This window comes from Acartia tonsa, chromosome 9 (genome assembly GCF_053477335.1).
Source record: "Acartia tonsa isolate MP-2025a chromosome 9, ASM5347733v1, whole genome shotgun sequence".
In the NCBI taxonomy this organism is placed as follows: Eukaryota; Metazoa; Arthropoda; class Copepoda; order Calanoida; family Acartiidae; genus Acartia; species Acartia tonsa.
In genome coordinates, this window is record NC_137268.1 from 33,060,308 (window position 1) to 33,072,966 (window position 12,659).

The window sequence follows — 12,659 nt, forward strand, 5'->3', positions numbered from 1 at the left end:
CGAAGCATGTCTTTACTCTAATAGTGTTAATGTTTGTTTGTCCTACCGTTTCAGAGCTCCGCTTTTATGGATGTTGTCATTCTTGTTTTTATTATTTCTTGTTAAAACTTATTTTTATAAACTTATTTTAAACCATAGCTTTTTGTACCTTAGAAATATTACCCTTTTCGTTGGTAATATGGAAATTATTCACCTTCTCCACCTCAAACAAAAGATTATATGTTTTAGCTTTTGATTTGGGGGAAGATTAATTTATTCTCAATTAACCAATCCTTGTATGCATGATTTTGCACTTATCAGTGATAAAGTGGATTTTGGATTATAAAGCATACTTGTACCCAAAGTTTTATCAGTACTATACAATATCTCATGATTTGGGTACTTTTTTCTTGATTATTTGGTTAAAACTATCAGCTACAAAATTTTTTCACCGGCAACTTTTATCTACAGAAAGGGTTTTTTTTATTTCTCATCATTGAAGTTCTACACTATATAAATTTTTCGTTAATTGAGTAATCCTTTCAGATCCCTGGCTCTTACAAAGGCAAGTTGAAAAGTGAAAAGAGCTTGTGCTCAAAGAGATACTCTCAATTTAATTTTCATGTGTAAAATTTTTGTATTGTTGATAAACAATCTTAGTTAAATCAGTCCTGCATGATGTCCAGAAAGTTTCGGGTTCGATTCCTAGTATCATCTACTACTTCTTCTAATACAACTACTTTATCAGAGTATAAAAAATTTAACGGTAAGCAGATTTTTGCAATAATAAAATTAATTTCAAAAGATAATTCATAAAAAAGAACAGTAAAATTATAAAATGAGATTTCTGAGAATTTAAATGTGTGTTTACTATTTACCCAACCTCCGCAAAACGAAATTTATAAGGTGAGGGACGCAACTTTTATAACAAGGTGCTACATTTATGTGGAGAAATCATTATGCATTCAATCAGAGTCGGTACATCCGTCAGTCTATCGTTATCTTAGGCCTGTTAGAATTGTCCTATTTCAAACTTGGCATGGGGATTCCAATACTAGTTAGGTAAGATTTAGAAAGCTTTTATGGGTGTTGGCATTCTTATATTCAAGATACACTTTTATACTCTGAGATAAAAAATGTGGTAAAAAGTGAGAAAAAAAACTGGAGTGTCCCCTGTGCATAACCCTGTGTGACAGTTACGTTAACGATGGCAAAAAAGTCTCATTTTGGAAAGATCCCCCTTCTTTTTCAATTCATGGATAAGAACAGATAATCTACAAAATAAAGTTTTTGATTAAACAAGAGAGTTAATTTTCTATAAACAAATTTTTTTATTTTTTCATCTGATATTATTTTTAAAATCCCGTTAAACGAGGCACCTGTATTTAATTTGATGTGGACATATCTGCTATATGTCAATCTATGTAATCTATCACCGAGGTTAAAAAGGAAAATAATGTCTGAATATAACAATGGGTATAGAAGACGATTGATTTAACTCCCATTGACCTATCATTGAATTACTGATGCTTTTACTTTTAAGAATAATTATCTTTGTTCTAGCTTTCATTCACTTTTCCTCTCCTTATTTATAAATTAATATCTTTACAAAACAGCTAAAATTAGATACTAAAAGAGATGGGAAGAGAAGTGGGATAAAAAACTCCTAAAGAAGAGATTGCTATTGGATAATCCCTCATTTTTATGACGTCACATGGCTAATTGTTTATACACTTTGTCCAGCTACATGATTAGTATATAAATATTTGAGAGATTTTGCTAAGGTATATATAGATATGTAACTTATGTAGTCAATGTTTATGAATTTATACAAAAAATCCTTTAAAAAGTCTGGACCTTAATATAAACTTAGACAGCAAGTAAAATCACCCTTAATACACTTTAAGTATACGAGAAAAAAAGACATCACCTTAATGGCTCATATGATATTTCTTTTTAAAAGCCAAACCTATGTTTATTTACGTAATATTAGCTGCACTTTATAAGCGGACAAAGTGTCTCAAAAATTAGCCATGTGACGTCATAAAAATGAGGGATTATCCATCTCTTTTATATGGGTTTTCTTTCCCACTTCTCCTCTCATCTCCCTCATTTTTTTGACGTCACATTGCTGATTATTGAGACACTTTGTACCGCTACCTTTTTACAGTTTATAGGAATACAGGTATAGTACAATTAAAGATAACTTTGCTACCCGTTTTAGAGTTTCCTGTATAGAAACACAAAATTATTTATATTTCATTCCCCTATCCCTTTATTCCTGGGCTGTTAGTAAATTTGCTTAGCATCATTTATCTCCCTCTCCCCTAGATCCATACACTCTCAGGGATATGGGGAGATGTAAATTTTGTGAAAAAATATTCCACCCTAAGCAGTTGCATGCAGAGGATTTAAAGAAGGTTTAATCCTAGGGGGTTGAAAAAGGGAAAGAGGCCTTTTTAATTTTAATAGGGGTCTTTCAAAAAAAAAATTATAGTGTTAATGCTCTAAAATATAGATATTTTGAAGTTAGTAATTTTTTAACTTAACTTCTTTTTAAGATACACTATTCTAAGACATGAAGATGTATTTAGATTTTAGCAATCATTTTCAATTCATTTTGTTTATAAAATATAGGCATAATAGATTACAGCAAAAATATGGAACTTAATCCCCTTGTCCCTTTATCTCAGTTCTCTGCAATCAGTTTTTGCCAGCACATCAAAATTCAATAAGAGTTTCTTGTCAACAACTTTACACAACAACATCAGAGATACTTATGCCATGATAATAAGGCTAAAGTCATTGAGAATAAAATCGTCGAAAATAAATGTTAAAAATCTCCCAATCTTAAAGAAATTATAAAGACTAAAATTTATCAACAAAAAATGGATTTTCTTTAGGTGCTTTGTATAAATAATGCCCCTAGAGGCCTCTAGGGGGTGGGGAAGACGCCCAACCATGTCTTTCAATTTTAGTTTTAAAAAGAGACCTTAAATACAATTTAGTTTCGTAAAATCAATTGAAATTATTTTTGATTAGATTTTAAATTTAATAATCATGATTAAAAGTAAAAACTTTTAATGATTATCGTTTTGATGACATCAATATGATTAGTTTAAAGTTTATTTTATCAAATAAATTAATTATTCGCCATGAATATCAAAAATAATAAATAATTATTTAAAAGGATGCTTTTATCAAAAGTTGTTAAATTTAATAACTACATTATGTTGATATAATAAAGACACAAGTTCAACCCATTTTAATACATATTTCATAAAATTCTCAGTTAATTTTGGCAAAAAAACACCACACAGTTTGCTAAAAGTAACCACTTAAAATTGTTTTGTGTATAGGCATAAAAATGCAAAAATGTAATATCAGATTTTTTGCACATATTTTCAATTCGTTACAAGACTACAAAGGCTAACGATGTTCCTACAAAATGACTAGAAATTGCTAAAAAACATACTTTTTAAAATAATTTTTATTAATAACATATCAAATATACAGAATGCTATCTCTTACTGCTTATATCATGCACCTGACATAATAGCAATAGATATTTTAACTTTTACCTAAATCATAATCGAACAGGCCACTTTTGATGGACTTATTTGTTATTTTCATGACACACCGACTGATGCGTATCAAAGACCCTAAATAATCTCATTGGTGCCTTGGAGAAACAGCTAAGTTAATTGTTTTCTGATCATTAAAATTTATGTTAGTTTATGTTCTGTTTAAAAAGTAAATTTTCCTTAGCTGTATATTATCAAGCTTTTATAAAAGAAAATACAGCGCTATTGTTACTTAACCCTTACAGATCAGGAGGGGGGGGGGGGGGAGTGCAAAATATGTTTTTCTTCTTCTAGATTTTTCAATGCCATTTTTTGTAGGTAAGATAGAGAGCTTTGACTTTATTACTTTTTAAGTTTAGAAAATATACATTGGTAAGAGTTGATTTATAATATTTGGTCTCTGTCGGTCGTGGTGTCCCCCCCCCCCCCCCCGCCCCAGTCAATCTATTAAGGTGCGAATTGGGACCCGATCTGTAAAGGTTAACAGGCTTCTCTAATCTATTTAATAAATCTTCCAAAATTCACATTATCGTCATTGTTTAAAATATTTGTAAGCTCATGGAGAATTGTTGCTACATTAAATGAACCCCACTCTTATCACTGCCTGAAATGGTTCATATTTTCATAAATGGCTGATTTGCAGTCTAGAATTTGCATACTTATTGCCAGAGTGTTCATGTAAAACGACAAAATATCAGTATCTCGACACTGAGAGAGAGGGGACAATGTACTGTTTGTTATACTAGTCCCCAAAGTTTTATAGCAATGTTTTCTTATTTATTTGTTAGCTTAAGTTATTTTTGATTTGTTGATTCATTAAGTTGAGGATTGGGGATATACATCAATTTATCGGTCATTGTCTTATCACTTTAGATCCCTAATGTCAACAATGTCAGATAAAAGTCAGTATTATTCAATAGTGCAAAAACCTTAAAATTTGTTTTAAATGTAGATTCGAAAAGCCAAAAAAAAATAATTTAAATATTGTATCTTATAAAATAGTAAGATTTTTTTATCTGAAGCATAAGTTCAGTAGTTAAAGGTAGTAAATTTAGTTCCCCACTTTAGGGAAGCTCAAAATTAATCTCGGGAGGTGTGGGATATTTTTTGGGGGAAGTTTTTAGGCTATTCTCACTCTGAAAATCTAAGCACTCATCTGCATTGCAATAAACAATATAAACTTAAAACTTTTGCTGTATTTTTATTAATCAGATTGCAAAAACACCTTCTTTTGCATAGATAATAAGCAAGAGCATAGGCTAGCTTCAAGAGGCCTACATTTAAAGGAAAGTATTTTGTAGAAAATTTATGTGAGTTAAAAAAGAGCCGTATTTATGAAAACATTAGGTTATTCATGATTTTTGGCAATCTTATAACATTTAAACTCAACTCAGGCTATGAATAAGAACATCAAATGAAAACAAATTGTATTGCTTTTGGTATCTTCTCATATAGTAAGAAACAAATCATGAAAATAGTACAACATGTAAAAGAAGATGTTTTCACACTGGCGGATAATTGGGAGGCAAAATATAGCACTTTTTTTCAGTCTTTTAAAATACAATAATTTTTAGACTGTCCTTTTTAGATATCTTTTGCAAGGTTTGAAAATGAATGCCTTTTAACAATTGGCGCGTTCAAGGTGCAGCCACTTTTCTTAGAATACAACAAAATTCATATTACATAAGATTTAAGGCGGGAAAAGACAATTGTGGTTAAACTAATCTACACATTTTTCTTTCCTCTTCAGTGGTTATACTCTACTAAGGGCAAAATATTAATCAAAAATACTCAATGCTTTCCTAAAAAATTAAAATATAGAAATTGGGGGAAAAATCAATTTATTTCCAATTTTATAATTGCTGTATTCTTATAAATAATAAACATTGATCTCACTAAACTATGTATGTAAAGCCAGTTAGATTATTTATCAAATTGAATTGTATAGCTGTATTTTATTTTGTATTAAAACAATATATAGAAATCAAGTCTATCACACAAAGGAAAGGTTTATATTTTGGTAACTATAATAGCCGCTCATATGGCCTTATAGCACAAATCTTTGGAGTTAGAGCCTCCATAGTCTAGTGAACCTAAAAATAATTTTAAAACAGCCAAGACCCAAAAATGCACAGTGATCCCATGGCTAGAGAATATGCGGATAAAATTGAGTTTTACTATTTAAGATTATTTCTATTCTTTGTTATTATGATTCTAAAATAAATCAAAGTAAAAATTTGAGGGGAGGGGAAATCAAAAAGTCGTCTCTACTTCTTATAAAAATCCCCAAAACAAGAAATAATTGGGTTGTTGGTTACAACTGGACTTGATCCTTGTATTGCTTCCTATAAATATTGCTCTAAAGATTCTATTGATAAGCAAACTAAGTTATTCTCCCCTTTAAAAATAGATTCTAACAGACGCGAAATTGCATATTCCAAAATCTTAACGAGCTCTGCTATTTTTAGTAGCAAAGCTTCTAAGAAAGAGTTCTTGTAGTTCCGTCTGACGGTTTCCCACCTTTTTTTTGTTATTTGTGAATAGAAGCAGCATATTCATGCAAATATCCTGATTTCTACCCCTTCTAACCCTTTTAATTTTACTTGATGGATGGACAGTAATAAAATGCCTTTTTCGAAGTTGTAAGCGGTCATACGCAATGATGGAAGTGTGACGCAAATTTCAAATATCAGGTTTTGCGATTTAAAAAAATATCTTTATATCATAGCGAATTAGATAATCTTGCAAACATCGCTTTTATCTTATAGAAAAAATAAGTAAATCAAATCGCGAAAACTAAGATCTGAAATTTGCGTGACCCTTCCAGCATTGCGTAATACCGCGTAAGACTTCGAGAAACGACATTTCATTACTGTCCATCACTTGATTTATCCCTTTTACCCCATTCTCTTCTCCCATAGTAGACTGTTTTCCCTAAATTAGCTACGCTAATCTTTTGATACAACCGTCCATGTTTACCCTTACAGATCGGGGGGGGGGGGGGGGGTCATATTGACCCCCCCCTCTAGTTTTTTCAATGTCATTTTTTTTGTAGGTAAGATGGAGAGCTGTGACTTCATGACTTTTTAAGTTTAGTAATTATACGTCGGCAAGAGTTGATTTTATTAGGATATCTGGTCTGTGTCGGTCGTGGTGTCCGGTCAAAGTCGGTTGGGTAGCACCAAAATTAAAAAAATATTCTAAATAAATCTTAAATTCTACATTATGACTTTTGTGTATAAGGTAGAAACCTAAATTTTTTTGGTGAATACTGAGATATCAATGACCTTATGAGAAATGTGGTGTTATGACCGTTTGACCGCACCCTGACCGACTTTATGACCGATTTTTGTCCGGCTTTTACTACAGACATATATCATGAATATCGTGGCTTCTATTACAGCTAGAGACCTAAAATTTTTTTTGGTAAATCCTTGAGCAACAATAAACAGATAAAAATATTAATTGGCGCCGCCAACCGCCGTTTTACCGCCGTAACCGCCGAAAATGGCGGTTTCCGTTATTTGCCGTTTTTCGGCGATGATCAGAAAAAGTAATTTTTTTGTTATGAAAAATAAGAGTTCGTCCTAAAATTTGGTCATCCTAGCTGCAAAATTGGCCGCTCTACAGCTGTTTTAAAATTTAGCGGCTGGCCGCTAAAAAGCGGCTAAGGAGCGGCCTGACCGCTATGACTAGAAAAAGTAATTTTCTCAAAAAATACACATGAACCACCAGAAAAAAATTTTACGTCTTTATCTGTAACAGAAGCCGAGATAGAGGGGGGGGGGGTCAATATGACCCCCCCCCCCCCGATCTATTAAGGTGGGAATAGGGGCCCGATCTGTAAGGGTTTACTTATTGGACAGCCAATTATCTCTTATTTTATTATTTTTAGATAGCTTAGATATTTTTTTTGCAAAAATTTATTCTTAGATCAATTTTGATTTAATGATTATAAAGCTTAAAGAAACACTATAGTTACTATATCATATAAAGGTTTCAAAACAACACTTTAGTCTGTCATAAAAGACTTATAGATAAAAAAAGCCAAAAAATATAGGAGGTTCAAAATAGAAATTATACATTTTTTCTCATTAATAAAATTTGTAAATTGGTTAATATTGGATGTATAATAGGTATAGCTATTACAGTAAAAGTATATGTATCTTCCAAATTAAAAATTATTTGCGGTTACGCCCCTAGAGGCATATAGGTGCACTTGAGGGGAGGGTGGGCCCTCCAGTCGATTATTCACTTTCCATTTTAGCAAAAAGAAAATTTTAAAAAAATGGAGGGTGAAGGGGATTATTTTCTAGGGCAGTTTCTCTTAGAAGGGTGGAGGTAACCTCGCCCAAATAGTTAAAAACCTTCCCTGGGCCTATGAAAAGCTTCTCTGTAGAGATAAAATGTATAATAACCATTTTAAACCTCCAATTGGTTGCAAAAATCCACCAAATTAATTTAATTTACCTGATTTTTTCATCCTGTTGAGATACATCTGCTGTCCCTTGCTATTCTTGTTGTCCTCCTTGAATAGGGCGGAGGTCAGGCGGTGGGCCATCTCAACCTGATCAGCCACCGTCGGGTGGTGCTTGGAACTGTAGAAGGATGAATCAGTGAACATCTTTCTAGGGTCTCCTGTAAGAAAGACATACAAATATAAGTATAAAAACTTCCATTATCCTTATATAAAAGTAACAGGATGTCTATCTGTGTGACACAAAAAAACACTTGCTAACCGTTGAACTGGCATGATTCTCATTGGTCATTTGGAGAGAGTACCACCAACCTCCCAAGAGAAATTATCCCTATAAAGATGACCCCCTTATTCTTAAATTGTTATTTATTTTTTATTTTTAAAACTATAATTGAAAATTAATTGGGGATAACTCTCCCCCCCTGGCCTCCCCATATACCTCAAGTAGAATTTGAAGGTAGAATTTTCAAAGCACTACTCCCCACTATCAAAATGATACATATATGAAAACCATATTATGAATTATTTGCATTAAAGGTGCACCAACATATAAGTCAGGAAGGGAGGGATAATTGATCTTTCCCGGTTTTATTTTGAGGGAATGCAGAATACATTATTTGCCATTGTCTCCTCCCCCAATACTAAGTCAAAAATCTCAAGCAATAAGATGGAAAATTTTTGCGCACCCAATTATTATAAACAAAATTAACACTCTCTAAACTTATTTAATCATAGGTTGAAAAGCTTGGTTACTGCTAGTTTGGGGTATAGTCCCTTTCGCGGCAACGCCTATTAAGGAGCGTTTCTTCGTATTTTCACCGTAGTTTTTCTCCTATTTCTAGTTCTAACCTAAAATAACTTATCAAAAGCCATTATGAAAATACGACGAAACGCCCCAAATGAGGCGTTGCCACGAAAGGGACTTTAACCCTAGTTTGTACTACTAAATCAAGATTGGTTAGAAATTCTTAAGCCAACGAATGATAAAATTACTGGTATTCAATGTCCCCTCCATCCCTGATAGTAAGTGCAACTAAGATCTTATTAAGATTAAGATTGAAGATCTGTAAAAAATATGATGTCTTTTTAAAATAATTCTTGCATTAAAATAAATTGTTTAAATTTAGGAGTGCCAAAAAAGACAACTTTCCATTCATTACTCACTGTAAAAAAAACTTTTTACATTAAAACAAATTTAATGTAATTTATAAATATCAGATTTCTTTATTTTCATTTATACTGCAAATTTCAATGTTTTCATGATGTATTAAAGGCCTTACTAACTTCCTTTTGTAGGAAGGTTTGACATTGTTTTGAATTTCAAAATTTTCCGCGTCAAAATATACCAGCATTTTATTGGAAGTCGTTAATGAGTTGCCGAATAATTTTTGATATATAGAGCTTATAAACAAGTAAACAAAACTTACTTCTTTTCAAAGAGCTGGAGTCAAAATCATTGGAGGCCGGGGTCATAATTTTCTGGAGCAAGCTTGAGTTTGAATCAGATTCCTGGAGCTGACCTCCAGCGCTTTCAACCTGCAACACCAAAAATACAAAACGGTCAAAAAAGTTTTAAGAAAAATATTATTTTGTACACCGCCATTTTGAATACTATAACTCAACACACACAATTTTTTTACCACCAAAAACTCTTTACAATTTCTACCATACAAAAATTAACTAAATGTATTTCTGCAAATTATCCAAGACAAATTTCGCACAAAATAGCAAAATTTTCAATTTAAATACCAAGTAAGACGAGACCAAGAAGTTAGAGGGTCAACTATACAATTTGAGATATTTTATTCAATTTAAAAAAAGGTTTCTTCATAAATTGCTATCAAGTACATATGGCTATATTGCAGAAACACTTTAATCTGAATAGCGAAAAGGTGAGAGGGAGAGAGAGCGTTTTAAGCTTGCTGAAGCCATTATGAATTAAAGCATTTAAAAATATATACAGGGGTGGTGAGCATTAAATTCCACATAATATTACATCTCCATAAATGTATAGTGTCCAAAGAATGACCTAATACAATACAATTGACCAATAGGCCAGTATACATTGTAATTGACCAATGGTAAATTGTATACTGGCCTATCATTGGTCATTTGTATTGCATTACGTCAATTGTTATTAGGCACTATAAGCTGCTTTCTTGTTATTGCTCATGCGATTCTGATGACTTACTAATGTAATTCATATGAGCGGAAAGTATTGAACACCATATCCAGGACTTGGTAGTATTGCTTTATAATATGGCTTTAGAAATCGCAAAACACTCATACACAATTAAATACAGGTTGTCTTAAAATAAATGGCAAAACTTTACCATTTGGTATATTTCCTACACCCGTTTTTGGACCATAAACATTATAGAGATAAAAATAAAAATATTTGTTTTTTTAGGGGCCAATTATAACCTATAAACGGGAATATACCAGCAAGTTTTAAAATATAAATTACATCAAAATGAAAAAAATCAAATATTAATAAATAAACTTTAAGACAACCTGTATTTTATGCGAATTTAGGCACCTTTTACCATTCAGTTTTCTATATCTATCTATCCATCTCTAACTATAGCTAAGCACATACAATTATTTTTTCTGTGTGTACGTGTGGTTGTTATAATATTCGCATTTTAGACACCCATACAGACAGACGCGCTTTTACAAATTGGTAATGTGAATTTTGGCTCGTTTTAAACACTCATTCATCTTGTCATATGCTGGCTAGATGACATATGAATTTTTAAATACACTTTTTATGATATATTTTTAACAAAGCACTATATTGATATATTTTGCTAGGTTATTCTTCTGATATGCTTCTTTTTTATGTTTGCTTTCGTGGATTTTTTGGGTTGAATTTGGAAGATTTTTTTGGCTACCATAATTGTTCGCTTTGCTTGAAGATTTTTCGCTTTCGCCATCCACATACGCTTACTGTCAAGATATTATGGGATGAAAAATGATCTTTTTTGTTACATTTGTTAAAGTAGACGCTGCTTTGAAGATCAAGAACGATTTTGTTCAATGGGAGCTAAGTTAGATTGGAAATAAATATTTTTTCCTTCAAATTATGAAACAGAGTCCAATAAAAAAATTACGTCATACAATACAAATGTTGCAAATGACCAATGATAGGCCAGTATACATCTTACCATTGGTCAATTACAATGTATACTGGCCTATCATTGGTCATTTGTATTCTATGACGTAAATTTTTATTGGACACTATACGCTATTACTAAATTATTGAATTTTTCCTAAATTGACACATTTTTCCATAAAAAAAGTAGGAAGTCATAAGTAGCAAAGCTTATTTAAAACGTTTTACTGAAAGAACACTTTAAAAGACATTCGGAAAAAACGAGTTGATGCTCCACAAAATCTGTACATGAAATTTAGGTCATTTATCTTTGAAATCAGCAGAAAAAAAGAGTTACATTAACTCCTACACATAGCTTTCCAGACGGACAGAAGAACAGACATACCCTACGTATAGAGTAGATTCACCCTTAAAATACAAAAAAAACATTTTTCATCGTTCCTTAATTGAGTTAGAAATTCTCTTTTTCCCGGATCCTTAATATCTGAGGGGGAAAATCCGCGGTTTTCCTCGATGGAGCCCTCCGATGAAACTGCACAAATTATGGAAAATCATTTCTAATGATTTAATTGAAGAGCAGCTACTCTATGACTTATTTTTAAGGTTGAGCACAAATAACCCTTTATTTTGTATGAATTAAAAAGAAGGGAGGGGGGGGGGAGTGGTGTTTATTACTTTGACTAATCTCTGTGGGGAGTTGAGGGAGTTTTTTTTACTGCGTAAGAAGTTCACTTTTAGATAATATAAAAAATTCCATTTAGATTATTAGAACAATTTTTAGTTTTAAACAATAACTGATATGTTTAAAAATGAATAATTATTTCGGGTATAGTCCCTTTCGTGGCAACGCACCTTAAGGGGCTATTCTTCGTTTTTTCCACAGTAGCCTTTCTCCTATTTCTAGCCTCTGCAAAGGGCTCTAAACCTGCGAAACCAATTGCCTAACCCTGTGGGGCAATCATCTATCCCAATGTAACCTAACCTAACCTAAAATAACATATAAAAACCATTTTAAAAATACGACGAATCGCCCCGTTGCCACGAAAGGGACTATTTCCATTTTTTCTTCTTCAAATGATTATATTTCCTGAATAAGATCTTTTCTCAACTGTTTGTTGAACCGTTTGTCCATTTCTGGCGGCGGAAAAGCTGCCAAAATGTTGGCGAAAATTTCGTTTCAATGTTGAACCAGCCGATGCAAGTTTTGTCTATGAATTTATGACGATTAAAATTGGCATAAACCTCTATACTTTCAAAGGCTAAATTATTCTTATTAAGATTTTTATAAAAGATTAAGCACCAACTTGAAGCTTTTTTATAGTGCCTATGAAAAATTACGCCATACTGGCCTACCATTGTTCAATAAAAATGTATATCGGCCTGCCATTGGTAATTTAGTCTGTATATTGACCTATTATAATCATTTGTATTGTATGACGTCATTTTTTGTAGGTCCGATAAAGAGATTCCACTAACCTCTTAGATTTCACGTCCTATAGTTTCA

General features: G+C 32.1%; 1 protein-coding gene across 5 annotated transcripts in view; it reads right to left on the reverse strand.

Moving 5' to 3' along the window:
• Positions 1-12,659, reverse strand: part of LOC145328805 (uncharacterized) — a 243,393-nt gene that overhangs the window by 57,080 nt on the left and 173,654 nt on the right. For all 5 annotated transcript variants that reach the window (XR_013882646.1, XR_013882645.1, XR_013882647.1 and 2 more), the window contains 2 exons: positions 9,468-9,576; positions 8,034-8,201 (listed from right to left, as the gene is read on the reverse strand). Coding sequence is in view for 2 of the 5 variants with exons in the window: in XM_080172678.1 (XP_080028804.1) it covers positions 8,034-8,201; positions 9,468-9,576 (277 nt within the window). In the remaining 3 variants the exon portion in view is untranslated. The remainder of the gene's footprint in view (positions 1-8,033; positions 8,202-9,467; positions 9,577-12,659) is intronic.